Source organism: Trachurus trachurus, assembly GCF_905171665.1.
Source record: "Trachurus trachurus genome assembly, chromosome: 13".
In the NCBI taxonomy this organism is placed as follows: Eukaryota; Metazoa; Chordata; class Actinopteri; order Carangiformes; family Carangidae; genus Trachurus; species Trachurus trachurus.
This window is the reverse complement of record NC_139892.1, coordinates 27,658,622-27,679,151: the sequence shown is the minus strand read 5'-3', so window position 1 is coordinate 27,679,151 and position 20,530 is coordinate 27,658,622. Positions and strand designations below refer to the sequence as shown.

At 42.1% G+C, this 20,530-nt stretch overlaps 1 protein-coding gene across 4 annotated transcripts in view; it reads left to right on the top strand.

Moving 5' to 3' along the window:
* The window catches only part of LOC310995971 (protein furry homolog), a 50,363-nt gene that overhangs the window by 2,553 nt on the left and 27,280 nt on the right, over nucleotides 1-20,530 (top strand). For 2 of the 4 annotated variants that reach the window (XM_083985197.1, XM_083985196.1), the window contains exons 1-13: nucleotides 6,415-6,633; nucleotides 11,795-11,994; nucleotides 15,313-15,366; nucleotides 16,230-16,369; nucleotides 16,516-16,606; nucleotides 16,728-16,807; nucleotides 16,892-16,972; nucleotides 17,938-18,106; nucleotides 18,398-18,490; nucleotides 18,592-18,690; nucleotides 19,327-19,428; nucleotides 19,758-19,861; nucleotides 20,385-20,493. In XM_083985197.1, the coding sequence (XP_083841323.1) occupies nucleotides 6,564-6,633; nucleotides 11,795-11,994; nucleotides 15,313-15,366; nucleotides 16,230-16,369; nucleotides 16,516-16,606; nucleotides 16,728-16,807; nucleotides 16,892-16,972; nucleotides 17,938-18,106; nucleotides 18,398-18,490; nucleotides 18,592-18,690; nucleotides 19,327-19,428; nucleotides 19,758-19,861; nucleotides 20,385-20,493 (1,392 nt within the window). In that variant the 5' untranslated portion in view covers nucleotides 6,415-6,563. Of the gene's footprint in view, nucleotides 1-6,414; nucleotides 6,634-9,941; nucleotides 10,250-11,794; nucleotides 11,995-15,312; nucleotides 15,367-16,229; nucleotides 16,370-16,515; nucleotides 16,607-16,727; nucleotides 16,808-16,891; nucleotides 16,973-17,937; nucleotides 18,107-18,397; nucleotides 18,491-18,591; nucleotides 18,691-19,326; nucleotides 19,429-19,757; nucleotides 19,862-20,384; nucleotides 20,494-20,530 lie in introns of those variants that run through there. The other 2 variants (XM_083985198.1, XM_083985199.1) reach the window with 2 other exon arrangements.

The window sequence follows — 20,530 nt, the reverse complement described above, 5'->3', positions numbered from 1 at the left end:
ACCATGGAAACAGCCTTCTGTCTCCGCCAGGGGGGTGTTGGTTTCAGCGGCCGTTCAGACTCAATCCTCGACGCTCGGTCCAGCCAGTCCTGCTCTGCTCCACTTTGTGATATATGCAATGAAACAAACAGTTTAATTTTCAGTTCAACTTGTGATCAAAACAACAAAAGCATATAGTTTAAGTTGTAGTTTTATTGTCACTAACGTCTAATTAGTATGTAAGTTGATATAATGTAGGAAACACTGTAAGTATACTACTGTAAGTATAATTGAAACCAAAACTGGGGAAACTTTGCAACTTTATTTTGTAAAGGTAATTACACGTTAATATTTAGGTAGGTGGGTAGGTACTGTACTTTATTTGTCACATATACAGCTACAGTGAAATTCCTTCTCTGTATTTAACCCATCCCTGAGGAGCAGTGGGCAGCCACAGCGCGGCACAGCGCCCGTGGAGATTGTAATTACATTGAAACACGATCAGCGTCAAAGTCAAGGGACAGAATGGCCAATGAAATAAAGATGAAAACAAATGGAAACTCAGTTGCACTTGCTTTTACACTGGAACATCGCTGTAGTCAGATTCAGGTCCATTCATTTACTAAGCGAGAGTGTAACTGTTGCAGGGCTGAGTTCAGTTGTGAAAGTTGAGCAGACATTCATACCCATCACCAGCACATTCTCAGTTAAAATATACTGATGAAGCGTGAACGCTACTTGTAGTGATAATTAACAGCCCACTAGAGGGCGCACCGTCACTACAACATGCTTTGCTCCCTCATGTCATTTACAGTAATAATACAGTAGAGGAAGACGTATGTCGTGAATACTTGAAGGCAGGAATAAATCAATCAACAACATTAGACAACATTAGCACCAAACACACCTGTAAAAAGAGAGGATAATAATATCTGATAGAGGTTTTAATCTAAATGTACATTCTTAAGTTACACACCAACACAAAGTTCAACTCAGTGTTTATATTCAAACAATTGTAAAGCTTAATCTTGGACAGAGTTGTGTTTTAATACTATGTGTGTGTGTGTTTTTAATGATTTCAGTTTGTGCTGGGCCACTGACAGAAAGCATCTCTAGATGTTTGGAAGACATGTTGTTTTGCTTGAGATTTATTATGAGATCATGATGACTTTTATCCTGGAGGACTTATTTTTAATTAGGTGAGGAGGCTCATAGGTTGTAATTGTAATTCATCATTCTGCGGGAGTGGCAGAAACATGATGAATGCACTTTGTTGGGTTTTGACAGTTTTCTCAAACATGCTGCAGCAGAGGCATTCGTCTGAAACTGTTTTCTTTAGGCTACCTTTTTTTCTGACAGGTGGATGAAAAGTAAAGCTATATACTGCTGGACTCGTTAGACAGAGGAAAAAACTGGTTGCCACAGGGCTTTCTGATGTGCAGCTTTTCTGTTTGACATTGCTCAGCCCTGTATGCTCAGTCAGTCATGAAGTTAGTCATGTTTAGGTGATTGTTTTGCACAACAGCGGTTCAAAAAAAAAAAAGAAAAGAAAAAAAAAAGAACAACACACATCTGTGACGTGAGAAAAGAGAGTGTATAGGCTGGTTGTTCCATGTTCTATCTGAAGTTTCTTCCTAAAACAGAAAACGCCTCCACCTCACGCACATACACAGGGTGTTTGTATTGCTAATGTAGGTCAGACTAGGAAAAACTGGTTCATTGGGTAGGTGTGTCCACTTAACGTTCACTTCAGTGGCAGAAAAAGACTGAAAAGAGCATTAGCTGCGAGGGGTGTGAACGTTCCTCTGGATTTGCATCGCAGTCATTCCTTGATGGTTTCACACTTCTCCTCACGCCAGACATATAAATGGCAGGAAATAATGCAGAGGTAGGACAACACTGGCCAGAACACAGAGCGTTGGAGACTGAAGAAAGTGCTGGGAATGTGCAGATGTTGTTTACTGGACTAATGGAGCCACCGAGCACTGTGGAGGATCTGCTTCTTTAACAAACACCTCTGATGTGGAGAAGAGTTGTTGAAAAACTATTAAATCTTCTCATATCCTCTACCTTCTATGTGGGTAATGACTGCGTGATAATTGAAGAAATTAGTTTGCGTCTCATTAACACTGCCAGGGGCTGGACTCGACTGTTTAGACTTTGATGTGTAGACTCCAAGAAAAATACAGGATATTTATTCAGGAATGCCCCGTGGGCATACAGTAGGTGGGGATGTTGTAGCTGTCAGAGCCGCCTCTCTTTCCCTCTCCCTCCTTCCTCAGTTATGACTGCCCCTCTCTTCTCTGGCTCTTGCCTTTTTACTGAAAAGGGGAGGCTCCAAGTAATCCAATACCTGGCCAATTCATGAATGTTACTGTAACTTGCTGAACTGCCCTAACAAGTGCAGGGGTTAAAACACATTAGCAGACTGAAGTTGACAGGCCTGGCTGCATCTGCACGGCAGACATCTGCTGCCTATCCAAGAGAAAGAAGTTTGTGTGAGGAAGGAAAAGGAAGAGATATTTTAAACACTTCAACAAAAAAAGAAAGAGGGGGAAACCTGGCACGGCTTCAAATGACTCCTTTGGAAGAATGATAGAAGTAGCTGTGGGCTCCCTGCCATCCAACATGTCGTTAGACGAGAGTTCTGTGAGAGATATGGCTGAGAGTGAGACGGATTGCTCTGAGGGACTGGATGAGGTTGTCCTGGGGCGCATTGCCAGCTTACCTCTGGATCCATTCCCACCCAGGGACTTCAGAGGGAAGTTTAAAAAGATGCGCCATAAGAAGAGGCCCACCATTCTTGAAAGTAGGTACCGCTTTGTGAAGTTAAAGTTGTCACGAATTCTGTTTTTAATCTGGAAGAAATTTGATTTCTTTTTTTCAAGTCAGTAACAGCATTTCAGCTACTACTGCCATCACTTTGTGAAATGTCCCACCTCCCCATTGGATTTGTCAGCTACATAAGAATCTGATGGTTTGTTAGTAATGGATTCAGACAGGGGCAGGGTACATCATCATTTCAAATATTATGTAGTTGAGCTCATGGTCACAAGCAACAAGGAAGCAGTAATGACTTGGAATAGATGGTGACATCAAACAGCAAAAGAGAGGAGGATGAAGAAATGAGGGGTGCCATGGGCAGAGAGTGAGAGGAGGAGGGAGTCAAGGATTTCAGCTTGATTATCACAAAGATGGCTGAACTGGACAGACATACCTCACATTCCTCACCTTCATCAGGGCTTGATAATGCTTTTAATAAGTGCTCAATGTGTCCGAGCCTTCACCCGCTGAATCCCTAATTAAAGAAAACCGCTTAAAATCATTTTTGTCATCGGCAATGTGTCTCTGATTTATTTGCCTTTTACATGCGCTGCTTTGAGACTGAACACGTCCGAGGGCGAAGCTGCCAATAAACAACACGGTGAACTTCAGTATTACCAAAGTGATTTCTTTCTTAAGAAGTGACACTGATCCTTTCCAGCGTGCCAGCAAACTGTCAGTGCTTTATGTCCAAATGTTTGGCAGCGGCTACACTGACAGGTTTAGAGATATCCAGATAAGCTTCAGTGCCATAAACACTATTTCAGTTTCTTCCGAGTGGCACTAGGTCTGATATTTTCATGAAGTCCACTCCTGGTTGCTGTGACATGATGTTAGACAAACACTGAGTGAGTTGTCATATTCATCTTGTCTGTTTTGACAGTTTAGATATCTGTAGTGCGCTACAGATATCTGCTTTGTCACTTTCTGCTACACTCACTTCAGAATTCTTTGAGAGACAGCTCCATTAGACATGTCATCACAAATAATAGGGTGTTTAGCCTGTCAGGACATGAGATAACTGTACAACTACTCTCACACTCACTGTTTTGGATTTAGTGGTATTTTTGTCGCCTTGTATAAACAATCCTACTACTGTGTCTCTGCAGCAGTCGTGAATCAGGACTTCGGTCATTTTACTGTGATTCATCTCAGACAGACTCTTTATCCTAGTCCTAAAAGTAGACACCGGAAAAGTCAAGTTTCTTCTGGTTTGTGATGCGTGGTGTTGTTGTGACTTTAGAGTTAAACATAAATCGTATTTTAGTGAAATAAAACTGACGAACAGTGTGGTTGGTGTTTTTGTGTTTTTGCTCCCTTCAAAATTTAAGTTAAGTCTGAGCCTTGCTGAAAAAATCCTAAAATTGTTCTACTAGGGAATTACATAACGCTTTGCCCTTCGGAGGGCCTCTTACTGGACAAAGTCAGGCTGACCAGATTATAACTGATGGATAAGTCAGGGAAGTGAGCTGTTTATTCAGTCTTTTAAAAGAATCCATTAGGATTTGATCTCTGTTTCCAGTAATGAAGTGTTATGCTTAAAACAATAACAGGCCAAGCGACTGACAAAATGACTCTGATTAGTCCTTATCATTGTTTGTGTTCATTGTTGAAACACAAGCTGCAAACAGAAGTAATAGGTAAAAGATTTGTTTCTGTGCAAGAACAGAGCATTAAGTCAAGTTTCCATGCGGTAAAAAAACATTAACATGATACTGGTATCTTAGGGACAGAGCCGGTGGTAGAACTTGTACTCAAATACTTTAAATGATGACAGACAATCAAATTAAATTTTTAGTAGCAAAGTATTATATATTGTGTTTGTTGCGACTAATGGGTTGTTAGTTTAGTGTGAGGACATGTTTGTTTGTAGGACAAAGCTTCTGGCAGCATCTGACATTTTGCATATCAGGCATCTACTGTATGATGGTTATCAGGTGCCTGTGTTACATTGTGCTCTTTATTTCATTCAAGCATATATAATATAGTGTTGCAAACATTGAGAGCTACAGTATCAGTAGCTGCCTCGAAGCATAGCCGACCGTATAGTTCTTTTTCACTGTACTACCTGAGATGTTTATTCTTCCAACTACTCTACACTGTTAAACACTTGTTTTGCGTTGTCATGACATAACTCTTAACCAGCAGAGTAGCTCTGCAGAGTGTACACATTAACACTAGTCATGCTCTTCACATATTTAAAAACAGACAGCCTCCCGAGTCCAGTCCCTGGAGTGTTCGTTTGTTATGACGTGACAAAATGAACGAATGTACAGGAAGTGTAACGCAGTTGGAAACACAGCCCTCATAAATAATGACATAAGTCACTCACAACCGCTCTGTTGTTCAAGGAGGGGCCTTCATTTCTCAAAAAATAAAAACAGAAGTCGCTGCTGTGAGACAGAGGCTAGGAAGATACAGTGCACAGTCCAGTGTGACTGTGACACAGGGACAACCAGGCAGCACGGACACTACAGCCTCTGAAATGTGTGTTTACCAAGCACTGGAAGCAGTAATGGCTTCACCATCACTGAATGTATTATGTAATGAAGGTCAAGTTGCTACCGCTTGATGGACAGACAGAGTTCTGATAGGATTATACTAAGAGCGCTGAGGGGCAGTAGAGGAAGGGGGATTGAAGGATCTGTTTTATAGTCCATATGGTTAAAGTCATGCATCTGCTTTTCACAGAGCAACTTGTTGTGAATATTACAAATTGTTGCATTGTTCAAACAGGAACAGGAGCAAAAGCAACAGGGGGGGAAGTCCTTCTAGTTTTCCTGCTGTAAAACTGCTTTGTTGCAGTCTGCAAACATAATGCAAATAGGCTGTCTGTGGCCTTCTTAGAGTACACACCACAGACAGAGTGTATAACAACAGCAGTGCTGAAAAAATGTTATTGATTACTTAGTTAGCAGCAATTTAATGAACAACTATTTTGTCACTTATTTGGGTTATATGTTTTCAAAAAATGTCAAGTGTGAAGGTAATTCAGCTGATATGAAGCTTTACTTCTTTTCTGTTCTTTATATTGTCTGACTACATTTTATTGACAGCAGTTGAAAGTTGGTGCCGTGAAGACTTAAAGGGGTTAAAAGGCAACAGTCATCCCCCTGTTCCCATGCAGATCCTCTGCCTGCAGTTAATCCTGTCTGCTTGCTGATCATTTTAGTGTCTTCTTCTTTCCACTTCTCTCCCAGACGTTCCATATAATGTGTCACACTTCGTGCAGTGTCTGTCTCCTCTGTCAGTGGCGGTGGCCCGTCAGATGCTCCCAGTCCTGCTGAAAGACGCACAAGCCAGCCCAGTGCTGTCATCATTATCAGGCCGTGCCGCAGGCAGACAAACAGTAGTTATTATTAACTGCGCTCCACTAAGAGGATTGCTTCCTGCACTCTCAGCCTCCACGCAGTTATTTAAAGGGAGCTTGCATTGCCGCCCACTGCCTGCCACAGCTTTACAGAGAGAGAGAGAGAGAGAGGGAGAGAGAAAGAGAGAGAGAGAGAGAGGGATGTTGAGAGAGAGTGGAGGGAGGGAAAGAGAGCAGGCTGATAGCCAAGGACAGAACACCAGAGGAGGGGTAAAGCGGTGCTAGTGTGTTTTCTCAGGAACTCGTCAGCACAGCATTGTGTGCGTCACAGAGAGGTGACAGCAGGCGCTACCTGCTGGTCCCGGCTCAGCCGCTGCCGCTGCTGCTGCTGCTGCTGCTGCTGGAGGGAAACCACAACTAGAGGGGGGACACTCAACAGGAAGCTGCAGCCATGGCCAGTCAGCAGGACTCGGGCTTCTTTGAAATCAGCATCAAATCCCTGCTGAAATCATGGAGCGGCAGTGAGTAGCAGTTTGTTGTTGTTGTTGTTGTTGTTGTTGTGGTGGTGGTGGCTGTTGTGCTGAGCTGACAGAGCTGACCGCCTGAAGCTGCAGCTCCTTTGGGAATCTGACTTGACACTGACAGTGTCTTTTTCTTGTTGTGGTCCATGACATGGACATGCTGTTGCTTGCTGCAGACTGAGTTGTGTTCAGTGTGGCAGCTGCTGCAAACTCAAGATGCATCTTACTTTTAGTAGCAGGTAACCACACTTCAAAAAGGTTGTCTCTTGTCTCATAGCAACAGCCAGATACATAACTCCAAGTATTTAGCAGAGAGTTAGGCAACTGGTTGGAAGTGGCTTGTTATACACAGACATACAGATTAACCCATGTGCACTAAAAGTTCTGCTGATGGTGATTCAGCATTTCATTCCCGCTGTCTCCCTTTGGATGCTAGCCCTTTTTCACTTCAGTCTATGAGTCTATGACAGAGTCTAAACAGCTCTTATTAAGTGCAAGGACACAGTAATAGGATTAGTGGAGGTTCAGCTTGGTTACATGCTCTGTCCAGAGTGAAGAGCTCCACTGCCTTCCACTGGGCCCATGAGGCTGGGATGGGATGCCTCCCTGCTCCTGATCATGGCACAACTCTGTTTTATATAAGACTGGCCTGCAGGGTGGATACAGAAGCATGTAGAAAAGTAGAAAAAGCAGGTGATTATAGCACTTGTAGTTTACATTCCCCTCCAAATGCACATCTAACTTCATAACTAAAGCATTGTCTGACATGACAATGCTCAAAATCTAAAGTAATACATAGCGGCAAGTCAGCTCCACCTCTCTGCCAGTGTGGCTGCTTGTATATATCAATTGCATCTGAATGTAAAGGGATACCTCTGAACACGTTGTCCCTGTCTACACACTCAACATTGAGCCATCTCCTGATGATGTTGCATAATCCTCACAGTGGGTCACTTTGCTGATAAAGGCACAGGCATTCGTTATACTGTATCAGCACTGTCCCATGGCTTTGCATTTAAACTTTTCATTAATATGTGATCCCCTGACATCATCTCACATCTTAGTTCCCATTTACACTGGCTGTTATGTAATCAATCACAAGAGTACAACAGATTATAACAACTCATCATAAAACACTGGGATTCCTCACACTTTGTTTTGTGTCCAAAAGCAGCAGTATGTGTTTTCCATGCTTTCTATCAGATACTGTTTACACTGTAACTACAAGGTTAAATAAAGTCAAGGCCCTTTAGACACTGCTCTCTCACAAGTCACTCTGTTTAGCTTGAATAAAACAGTGACAACCGGCAGCACAGAACTGGCATTGTGCAGCTGCGCAACATCAGGGTCTGCTGTTCAAATTGCCTGAAGGCCGGTCCACCACCAGCCAATCAGAGCAGGAGATGAGCTGCAGAGGGTTGTTATGAAATGTGATAGCAGATAGTCTTTCTATCTATTTATTTTGAAATGCAGCAATTTTAATCTGTTCTTCCTTCTATGTTTCAGTTTGCTAAATCTGGTTTGAAATCATTGCACGTCCATGTTTAGCTTTGTACAGCTGAGTGTGCAATGCAACACTCATGTTCTATTTTTGCGGAGCTGAAAACAGCATTTCAACCGTAACTAAAAAAGTGCAGAAGTTAAAACATACAGTAGACAAATCCCCCCTGTTCAGCTGGAAGAGACAGATGCAGGCGTTTTAACAGGGACTTATATAAATGACCTGAAAGGCGCTCCCTCACAGCAGGCAGCAGTTTCCAGCATGATGTCAGCTTGCTAAAACAGGGCTGATGGTCAATAGTTTGAGACCGACATTTTAATCTGCTTTACACAGAGGTCTGTAATCACTCTCTCACTCTCTCTACTCTCTCCAATTTTTTTTGAGACAGTCAAAGTGTGAACTTGTGATAATGTATTAGAGTGAGGATGTACAGTAAGTTGCTCCATCAGCTCCAGCCGTTGTGTCCTCTTAAAAAATATTTCAATGAAAAATGCATTCCTGTAGATTTAATTATGTTAAATGTTAGGTATCCATGGAATTTTCATTTTAATCTCAACGTAACAGTCATTGTGGCAGACATGGCCGACCGTCCTTTACCCGTAAAACTTTATCACATGAGACATCTGAGAAGATTTTCCCAGTAATTACATTAGATGATTCATTCATTCAGTAGATGATTTTTTTGATTTTTATTTATTTTATTTTATTTGAGTGGACCATGCAAAAGTGCCCCTTTATCACCTACAGTAGTAGAATTATATACAGTATACTATACACTATATATATATATACACCCACACACACACATATAAAAAGCTGCACTGCTTTAAAGAAGAGGATTATGTGATAATATTTAAGCATTATAAAGCATGCATTGCCACTCTCTCATAGAAATGCACTGTCAGTGTTTCTCCCAGCAGCTGGACCCAGTGCTCCCAAATGTCCAATGTTGACATTGGAATTTCTGGTTCAGTTAAGGAGGTCAGTGGTATCTAAATATCCACCCACTCTGTTCACAGGCGGCTGCTAAAGCGGTTGTTTACTCAGTGGGACTGTCCCTGTGGACTGCATATAGGGAGCGGCATTCTTTGTATGCATATGTGTGTATGTGTTGTATGTGTGAGCATGTGTGTGTGTGTGTAAGGCAGACACTTGTTAGCCTGTCTGTATTGTCCTCCAGGGAGCACCACCATGCTCAGGGTCTTTCCAGCGTGGTGATGATGTAATGCACACAGTGCCCAGGCTCCTTGTTTGCAGAGTCACATGTTGCGTCTGAGTCTTCGAACAGCGCCCAGAGCAGACTGCACACTGGCTGCTTTCTTCGCCTCACATCTCCACTCAAAGTCATTAACGGTGGGAGGGTTTTGTTGTTGTTGAGATGTTGATTGAATTTGATCGAACATGTCGTGCCTTGGAAAATTACATTAAACCGGACGTGTGTGTATTCAGACTCATTTAAAAATCAGCTATATTGTCTCCTTTATAAAACGAAAAATTGCTTGAATGAGCCCCTAATATTAAGTTTTGTCACTGACTTTAAAGGAAGTGTGCTGCCGCGGTGTCTGATCAAGTACGGTGTTTACACTCTGGTGGTCTGTGCCTCGTGCTTACGGATCACAGAGGTGGAGGAAAGGGGAGGGCTGCTCTGTCAGTATAGTGTGTACCCCCAGGATAAATATAGTCACACAACTATGCCACCATAGCATGCTGGACCTCATCACTGTGCTGTGGCTCAGCTAAAAATTCCTGCCTGACCTTCACTCTTGGAAGGCACTGGTTGGTCACAAGGCTAAAGGAAGCCATAGCAGAAGCAGCTCAGAGAGAGAGAGAGAGAGAGAGAGAGAGGGTGAGATCAAGAGATTGCGTGGTCTCTCGTACAAAACACTACTCCCACTTTTTAAAACACACCCGCCGTTGGTTATGTGCGCCATGGAAACTATGCCCAGCAGGACAGACCCAGCTGACATGCAAGACATGGACATTGGTGGATTTTATTAGCGAGCGATTTGTCTTAATTCAGGACAACCCTGGATACCATATCTTCCTTCCCCACTATGGACGGGGCGGCTGTGTGCTGGAGTAAGGCCAGCGTCATCAGCTTCATCAAGGGCCTGGGTAGGTGCTGAGTTGCCAAGAGTGAGGGAAGCATGTTCTGAAAGCCATACAAGATCGTCACACATGCTGGGCATTCCTTGAAAGGCATCCAAACGCTTCATGTCCAGAGCAGGAGAAGAAGACGTATACACTAGTACCACCTTTGTCAGAGCTACTTACTCTCGCAAACCTTTAAGAAACACTGTCTCTGCACAACAAGTGCTGATGTGTAAATTTCCCGCTGGCTTGTGTGCATTTGTTGCAGTTTCTGTAAAGAGGCAGTAGTTTAGAATAAAGCAGATGAGGTCATTCATCAGAGGCGTTTTGTCCTCTCAACCTCTGATCTGTAGGAAAACTGATGTCAAAGGTCATTAAATTAACTTAGCACATAACACATAACACATCCTGGAGGTTTTACTAGAATTTCAAGGCTCATGCACGTGTGCTCAAATATGCTTCACAGGCCTGTAGTAAATATCTTTTGATTAGGAGACCAGGAGCTAAAAAACCATTTAATTACTATAGAATTATATTATACTATAGAATACTCTCCTATATAACATGATTCAGCTTCCCTTGGTGTTTTATTGGATTAATTTAGCAATGGTTTGTTTCTGTTCTGTCAGCAGTTCACACAGGACAGTCTCACTTTCCACAAATATGCAGTGAGGCTGACGTGTCTTTATAAACTGTGTTTTGTTTTATAATCTCTAACCAAACCAGTTTTGTGAGCGGGATTCAACAGCAGTGAAAACAAAATGAAGAGGTTGGTGTTTGATACGGGACTCTGACAGACGTTCCTGACACAGGGCAGTCTGTACTTTAGTCTGATGTGATTTCTTTCCAGTCGCATTTATTTACTGCATGTACTCGCAGTAGATGGAGAAAACGTGGTTCTTATTGTAAGGCAATAAGTCTGCTGCTGTCATCCCAAAGACCTCTGAATATTTTGCACTTCAGTTCCTGTGGTGGACGTGCAGTTAAGAGCTGTAGAGTTTGGGGCTGAATAAGAAAAAAAGTCACTCTTCTAATGAGATGTTTGTATGCAGTTCTTTACTATATTTAGCACTTTTGTGTTTGCAGGCAGCAGAGTGTAACACTGAGGTAAAGTTTAACTTGTGTGTTAGTTTGTAGGGTTGTATGGGCTCAGCTAAGCCATCCATAATTAAACGTGAGCCACATCATAACACTGGCTGGAGGATGGTCACATGCACAAGATTTTTGCTTCCCTCAAAGGGCAATGACATCTTTGGTACGAAATGAAAACACCAGCTGCTGGCCGTGGTGTTTTAATTTCCATATGCACTCTGTTCACTGTAGCAATAAGAAAGAAAGAGCAGACTCGGGGCAAGCCGGTGCCCTTTGGACAGTCTCCCTCAGGAATGTTCAACATGTTGGGAACTTTATGTCCATGTTTGGAAACTTCTCACTAATACCCTATTCGGTGATCTGTCTTTGTAAACAGATCTGTGGCTGATCCTGTCCCACTCATTTGTGCTTGAATTGGCAATGTTTTCACCTAACAAACCCGTTTCTCATCTTGTGCTTTTTGTGTCGTTTCCGCAGCGTCGCCCGTGGGGAACGGATACAATAAACCCCCCATCCCTCCAGTCTGCTGTCCTCAGGGAGAGAAGGGTCCGCCAGCCATGATGCCCATCAGCATCGACCCGGAGAGCAAGCCGGGCGAGTACGTTCTCAAGAGCTTGTTCGCCAACTTCACCACCGCGTCCGAGCGCAAGATCCGCATCATTATGGCTGAGCCGCTGGTGAGTCTTGGCAGCTGGTTACTGCCCTTTGTGTCTTGTGATTGGCTGTTGTTGCACTGTTTCTTTTTAAAGGCTATCGTGTTATAATGAAACCATGACACTGGTGCACTGTAACACTGACTCCCAACAGCTTTTGCTTGGTAAAAAGCCTCAATATACTGTAGGTCTTTGAGCTTAATGTGGTTCAATCAAAAAAGTCAGTATAGTTGGTTCTTATTTTCCCATTATTTTCTCATAATCATCAGTCTATGCGGTAAAAAAAAAAAGGCAAAGATTAGAAAAGGGTCTTATTTTGTGTTAAGTTAGTTAATTCAGTCTTCTTTGCTGCCTTGTTAGTCATTATCTGACCCCTCCTGGGTGTCCCGACCCTCAGGTTATGAACCGCCGTAACAAGGTCAGACAGGAAGCCTGATGGACAGGCCCACAATAGCTGGCTTAACAGCAATGAATTATAGACACGCGTGGAAGAATTACGCAGATTGTTAAACAAAATGCATCTGTCACCTGATCTATGATACTGTAAATGCTGATCTGACAATAGGCAGGTTGACTCCTGCTAATGAAACTCACAACTGTTGAAAGTTCACAGTAATATATCACTGTCAAGGCCTTGGGCAGTCAACTGAGTCTCAGGGAAAGAGGCGGAGATGCTAACTACCTTGTCATGTTTAATTGCTGTCAGCTGAAGGCTGCTACTTTTGCATAAAGCAGCAGTTTCATCAGCACCAAGAAAGAAGCAGCTTGGGGAGAAAATGTGGATTTTTTTTAGCCAGTTTCATCATGTTTACAAGCTTTAGCTAAGCTTAGGACATGAATTGTACTGTATCTCTGTGGTAACCCCTGTGTAAAGTTGTGGTCATGTTGTCTTCTACAATTAAAACTAGTGGTGAAAAAGCAGAGGAATAATAACATCAATTTGCAGTTATCATTTATACAAAAAGAAGAAACAACTATCTAGATATCAAAAGATCTGGCAACAGTTTTTTCTGTCAAATTACATGAAGTTATTTAGTATGTTTGAAAACTCACAATTAGAGAAAAAAATAATCAATTAGTTTATAAATGGAAAAGATAATCACAATTTTGATCATCAGGAAAGAATTTTGTTACATACATACATGATGTCTGATGTTTTTAAGACCAAACATGAATTGATTATTCAAAAACATAATAGTCAGATTCAAAGTAGTGAAATAAATCATTAGCCGGCCCGCAGCCATAATTACAGTGGAATAGACAGGCAATTAGATGACAGCGATATGTTTAATATATTGAGCTCTAGTCAGTTGTTTTCCAGGTAATTAATAATTTGCATTGGAACAGAGCAGTAACTTTGGGCCTAGAAACCGAGGAAACAGGAAACCAATAAAACGTTTGAAAGAGGTTTAGTCCAGTGGAGGTTGAAGCTGATCAATAGGACCAACAATAGCTGTCATAAATAATTCTGTTGACAGTCAGGCAGGCAGGCAGACAGGGAAGAGCCACTGTGTGTTCACCACCTGCTCCCACGACCACGTTAGTATCATACAATTGCCCCTATAACACTCTATACCACTAAGAAAAGTCACCGTAGCATTGTTTCCCACAAATACTCTGTCATGTAGTTTCACAGGTGTAATATAAGAGTTTACTTATGGCTGCTGTGGACAGGGAGCCTCGGTTTTAGGGAGTGTGATTTATAGGAAGCTGTTAGTCACTGGCGTCGGCCTGCAGGGAAGTGTTAATTACCACAGGGAAAGTGTGCAACCCCTGGTTTCAGCGTGTGTCCCTCTGGAGAGCTGCAGGGAGGAAGTGTGTCTCTTTGTGTTTCCTCTCTGTGGAGAGCTGGCTGATTTGTTTTAGCTCAGCCTTGTAGTTATTGATGTTTGCTCTTTGTTATCACTCAGGTGAATTGGCTGAGCAGAATCCATCATATTCAGTGGTGTGCAGTTTTAGTCACTAAACACACTCAAGAGGGAACAGATATGTGAGTTCTGAGTTGCATAAAATCATCTAAGCAAAAAATGCCATTGAATTCAGTCAGTGTCGCAGTACCAGTAGGCCACAAAGGGCAGTAAAATCCGTAAAAGTCCCACAGGGTGAGAAACATCGCCTTTTTTCTGTCATCCCAGCACAGATGGGCTCCTCAGAGGGAAGCGTTTGTCCAAAAACTAAAAGGTTCATCAGTGCATGAGGCTTAACTGCTGTTCCAGCTGCAAGAGAGAGAGAGAGAGAGAGAGACAGAGAGAGAGAGAGATAGAGATAGATAGAGAGAGAGACATTACCATCAGCCCACGCAATGTCAGTGTCAGAGCCATCAGACAGTTAGCTGTTTTAGATTAATCATCAGGTAAGTGATGTGCTGTGATTTGCAGTCCAGCCATCGACACAGCAGAGGGACCGAATTGGAAGAGCAGAGTAGCAGATGCCTTGACTTGTGAGGATGGATCAGGTGCTAATTGTGTTAAAAAGGGTTAAATTGTGGAGATAAGCATCCTGCTAAAATATAATTAGACACATAATGATACATCAGTTTACCCATACATCAGGCCAGGGTCATGTGATGCAGCATCCTCTGCTAAAGCTGCTTTCATTTTATTTTGAAAACTAAAGTTACTCATGTTGCAATTTTTTTTGTCTTCTCTTACTATTGTTTTGCTCATATTTAACTGAAGATTTCATGTCTCAGCTTGTTGTTTAATTTGTGCACAAATGAAAACAGGTAGCAGTTAGTGAAAGTGTTTCGCTGAAGCTACACAGCCATTCACACCATACATTTTTGGGATTTTATTTTACTTTTTTTTTTTAATTATTATTTGAGACCGTGATAGAGGTTTAAATTGGAGGCAGAATGTGAGTGAAATCTACCTGAACTTATTTACTGTGAATTCCTGATCATCTTTTAAAAGAGCTAAACAGAGGACTGCTTTATTAAACCCCTTAGACACATCTTAAGGGACCTTATGAATAAAAAAATGTATGAAATATTAAAATGTTTAAAGAAGTTGACAAGTTAATGTATAATTCAGTTGAAATCCCTCATGAAGGCCTTTATCTGGGATGATAGAGGAGTGTAATAATGGGAGCTGTCATGAATGTCCCATCTCTAATATCTGACCGTGCCTACTCATGCCTGGTCTCAGACTGATTGATGGCTCTCTCATTAGCTGGGCTGTAATGAGTCCCTGTTCAAAAATACTTTCTTCACACTCTTGGGACCGGGTTGGATAGATTTATGAACTTCAGACCAAACTTCAAAGAACTTTCTTGGAGTTTCTATAACGAATACAATTGACAAAAGTTGAGATATAACTTTGTTTTTTTCTCACATGTTTTCAGGAGAAGCCATTAACAAAGTCGCTGCAGAGGGGAGAAGATCCTCAGTTTGACCAAGTAAGTGCTGCAAAAAATGCAGGAATAAGGACATAATAAGCCCAAGACCAGCAGCATTAAATAGACAAAAGTTTTTTTTTTTTTTTTTTTTTTTACGTCATTACTCACACTAAACTCTCACATTGAACTGTTTTGCCTGTCCTTATGAGGATGTAGACAAGCCTGTGTTCATGTCTTAAATACTGCTCCTGTACCAGGCAGGCACTGTAACATGAAAGAGCTAATGGGTGAAAGCCCTGCTCACATCCCAAAAGGTCTTTGAGATCCAGTCAAGGGCAGGAGTGTTTACTTAGCGAGTTGGCACTGGCTCTGTGCTAGGTGTGTCCAGCAGGTCTGTGGCTCTGCAGAGAGGCCGCTTCACAGCGACAGGGGTGTGTTTGTGCTGCTGCGTGAGGCCATTCAGCAGCCACACAGAGCCAGGATTCTTCTCCAGCCTCGTGCTGAATGAAGGGCTCGCTGTGTTCCCCGGCCCAACCAGACTCTCCTCCCTTCCTGTGTGCCCGGCCCGTTCCTTCCTTTCCCTCTCCCTCTCCCTCCCCCAAGACTGAGGGAGGCCGCCCCATGGGCACCTTGTCTCTCTGCGCGGTCCCAGGGAGGACCAGCTCACCCTACAGTGTCATTTCTCAGCCTTAGTGTAGCCCTGGCCTTTCCTCGTCTCATCTCTCCAACGTACTTTGTGATACACAGACATAAAAATGTTAAAACAAATGAATCCTCGCTATCGCTGTTGTGATTTCTGTTCAGATTGCTGCGCAAATAAACAAAGGAAACACTGATTGCTATCTCTTGCTTTGGTATGTTAACTGCCAACACAACTGTTAACACAAACATGCATTTGCACGATGTATGTCTGTCTCCCTCAGTTGATAAGCGCCATGAGCTCTTTGGCTGAGTACTGCCTCCCCTCCATCCTGCGCACTTTGTTTGACTGGTACAAAAGACAAAATGGACTCGAGGAGGAGTTGCACGAGTACCGACCCAGAGCCAACACCAAGTCCAAAAAGTGAGAATTGTTTGCTCCATTTCTGCATGCAAAGATGTGTCACCAGTAGAATAAACAAAAAGATGTGATAGTGAAGCCAACGTGCACTGTACGACTGTGGTAAACCCGCTGCTCTTGTTTCTCCTCTCTCTCTCTCTCTCTATCAGCGATGAGCAGCAGAGAGATTATCTACTTGAAAGGAGGGATTTGGCCATTGACTTCATCTTCTCTCTTGTACTTATAGAAGTCTTGAAACAGGTGACTTGACTTACTCTGCGCCACACAAACACTGCATCGTTCATCACTGAGTTGTCATGAGTTACTGCTGCCGTTTTTGAACAATTCATCACCATGACATTGTGTTCTTTTCCTTAATCAGATGCCGCTCTACCCAGTCCTCGACAGCTTGGTCAACGAAGTCATTAACTTAGCCTTTAAGCACTTTAGATACAAAGAGGGGTAAGAGCTTTTCCATTTCCATGAAGTTCCCCTCACTCTTTCCTAATTTGAAATTTCTCTAAGGTTTGTTTTTCTTTACCTTAGGTATCATGGTCCTAACACTGGCAACATGCACACTGTAGCAGACCTCTACGCTGAAGTCATAGGAGTATTAGCCCAGTCCAAGTAAGTAGCAAAGACACAGCTACCATTATGTAATAATTGACAAGGATTGTTTTCGTTTTTTCCATCTTCATTCTCTGCTCTGTTGGGATTTGGTGTCATGCCACATAATGATGGTGTGTTATCATTGCTAAAGCCTCACTGCAAAACATTCCCCTGTTCAGGAGACTGGAACGTACTGTGTGGACGGCACACTTTTGGACAGTTGGTCCCCTTCACACCAAACTAGGACTGGAAATTGATGTCTGTTTATTTGAAGTTTTCAGATCATCATAGCAAGGAACAAACCCTTAAAATAGAGATATGGTTGATGAGCACCCAGCATACCTCCCATCTGAAGTTCACTCTGCTTAATTTCCTGAAGGGGATATTTCACTGAGAGGCATTTATAGGAATCTGAGATTAAGAAAGGAAGAAAGAGGTCATGAGTTTCACTATGAATTGAACTCATTCAGATGGGTTTACTATCTGGGAGACTGATACTGTATCAAATGAGTATGAAATGTTTATAAGTGGTTTCTAAATCACTATTTGTGACTGCAGAAGTAATGAACAATTTATTCTCTCTAACCAAGACACAGTAACAGCTGGATTCATTTTCTTATAAGTACAGTTCTAGCCAAAAGGGAAGAGGTGAAGAGATGCTCACATGAGCTCTCATGATGAATTATCTTCTAAATTTAGACCAGCTGAAGAATCCCATCGCTGGTTCAATTTGGGCCAGGGATCAGGTGCTAGACAGGGAGTTCATCTTGGGGCACAGACTTGCAGTCTGCGTGTAAAGACTAGGAGGGGGGTGGGTGATATTTTTGGGAGCTGTGTTCCCTGAATGTGTCGTCACTGTATTCTCCCCATGTCACGACTCTGAGCACAGGAGCTTTTTTTTTGTGGAAGTGCTGATTTGGGATTAGTCTGACTGAGCTGTACAGATATAGCTTCATATAGTGTCTGTTTTTTTTCTCTCTCAGGTTTCCTGCTGTGAAGAAGAAGTTTATGACTGAGCTGAAGGAGCTGCGACAGAAAGAGCAGAGTCCTTATGTAGTCCAGAGCACCATTAGTCTCATCATGGGGGTCAAGTTCTTCCGTATTAAAATGTATCCTGTCGAGGACTTTGAAGCCTCTTTTCAGTTCATGCAGGTACAACAGACTTATGATGACAGTACATCAACAAACCCGCTTCACTACAGTATAAACCAGTCACATATTATAATCACACTTGATTTATTTTACTAATTTATTTGTTTTCCAATTTGCATAATTTAAGACTTACCTAAATACTGGCTTATGTGTAGAAAATGTACACTGGATCAAACTGACATCAGGATTGACAGGATCTTCTGCCATTCAACCTTGACTGTCTCTCCTGACAGTGATATGAGTATTTTGTTGTGTGCTAAACTTTTTATTCCTCTCTTTTCTTTTCTGCAGGAGTGTGCCCAGTATTTCCTGGAAGTCAAGGATAAGGACATAAAGCATGCCTTGGCAGGTCTCTTTGTCGAAATTTTGGTTCCAGTTGCAGCAGTAGGTTATCTTTCTGCGGTAATCACAAGACATTTGAATTAAAAATAGGGAAAGAGCTTCACTTTGAAGAGGGTTGTGTCTTGTGTGTTATGTTGTCTTAGGCCGTGAAGAACGAGGTGAACGTGCCCTGCCTCAGGAACTTTGTGGACAGCTTGTACGACACAACGCTGGACTTGTCCTCCAGGAAGAAGCACTCGCTGGTCAGTCACAAACTGTGGCTGATTGTTGACAATGTTTGTTTTTGCACACCTCCGTTTTCACCCGGACACCCACTGCATGCCTCCATTGCCCGGGTGTCTGTGGTCTTTGTGAATCCTCAAACATTCCAAGGTTGCTCTTGTGTAATGTTTTGTTGTAACGTCAGCGGCCACAGTAGAAATAATTCATGAGGCAAGACAGGCTGCTATTTGAAGGGATAAAAACAGTTAAAGTTGTGCATTATACATAAGTGTATGTTATGTAGCTTCTGTCTGAGATGTTTTCAGTGAAGCATTTCACCGCAGTGGTTCACAGACAGAATGGAGAGACAACAATAGTTCACTCTTACAGTAGGTCTACTTTACCCAGAGGCAGTGATTCTGGCTGAAAGCCACATTTTACAAGTGATGCATCATCAGTGAAAAGCATGACAAAAGCAAAAATCTTCATAGTAACCTCAAAGAAAACGATTTATTGCGCTTCTACAAATGCAGTTCAGAGATAATGCCTCATTCCTCAAGGACAACTTCAAGTATTATATGTGGAATTAAAAGGTTCAATATGTTTTTTTTGTATTTCTGTGTGAAGCTACTTCAACAAAGTTGTGCACAATAAAGGACTTTCTGTTCTCCACGCAGGCTTTTTACCCGTTGGTGACGTGTCTGCTGTGTGTCAGCCAGAAACAGTTCTTCCTCAACAGATGGCATGTCTTCCTCAACAACTGCCTCTCAAATCTGAAGGTAACTTCACTTGCAAACAGGCCGCCTTTAGTTCACACAACAGTGGTCTGTGTCTGAAATTTTCGTCCCTGTTACACAACATATTTGTTAGCTGTCAAACTGAAGTTTGTTAATGTACATTGTTATTTATTATTTTATTATATACATGGCACGATGATATTAGTTAATATTGTCAGGGTTAGGTTGTCAGGATTTAACATACTGTATTTTATACCATGGTCTCAGTAATTTCATTTTTATGTAGCAAACTACTTCAAACTGTCATTTTCAGGTTGCCATTTGTCAGATTGCTTTCTTGTTTATTTTCTTTCAAATGTGATTTTATACAGAGTCGAGACACTAAAATGGCTCGTGTTGCACTGGAGTCCTTGTATCGACTGCTGTGGGTCTACATGATCCGAATTAAGTGTGAGAGCAACACTGCAACACAGGGGTGTGTATCTTCAGACCATACGGTCCTCTTAATCCTACTGTTACTTTGTGTTGACATTTGTTAATCTTAAGTATTAATTTCCTTAGTTACTGTGTTGTTGTAGTCTCTTTCACTATGTTTTTATTTTATCAGTTAATACCAATGAAGGTCATGGGCTGAAATGCCTATTTGTACTGAAAACATCTGTGGAAATATTTTTCCTTGTATTCCTTGTTGGTGATTTTATTGGCATTTGGAGAAAGAGGTATTGTGTTAGTGCATGCTTTGGGTCAGGTCACACCACATTGTCAGTGCTGGTGGCCCACAGGTTTATCAGCCTTTTACAGACGTTATTATGAGTTTGAGCCCATGTGGGGAATCCCAGACGGGTCAAGCTAGGCTTGTTAAAAACTCCCAAAATAAACTTCAAGTCAATGGAATACTTTACAAAACAGTTTACCACAGTTTTTTGTGTGATTTTACACAAGCCTTTAAAACTTTTTTAATCCTTCCTCATAATGTGTTTTCTTCTCTGTGTCCACAGTCGCCTCACCACCATTGTAACAACACTTTTCCCCAAAGGATCCCGCAGTGTGGTTCCAAGAGACATGCCCCTCAATATCTTCGTCAAAATTATCCAGTTTATTGCACAGGTAAACACAATGACATTCTGCTCACAGTGAAGCTCAA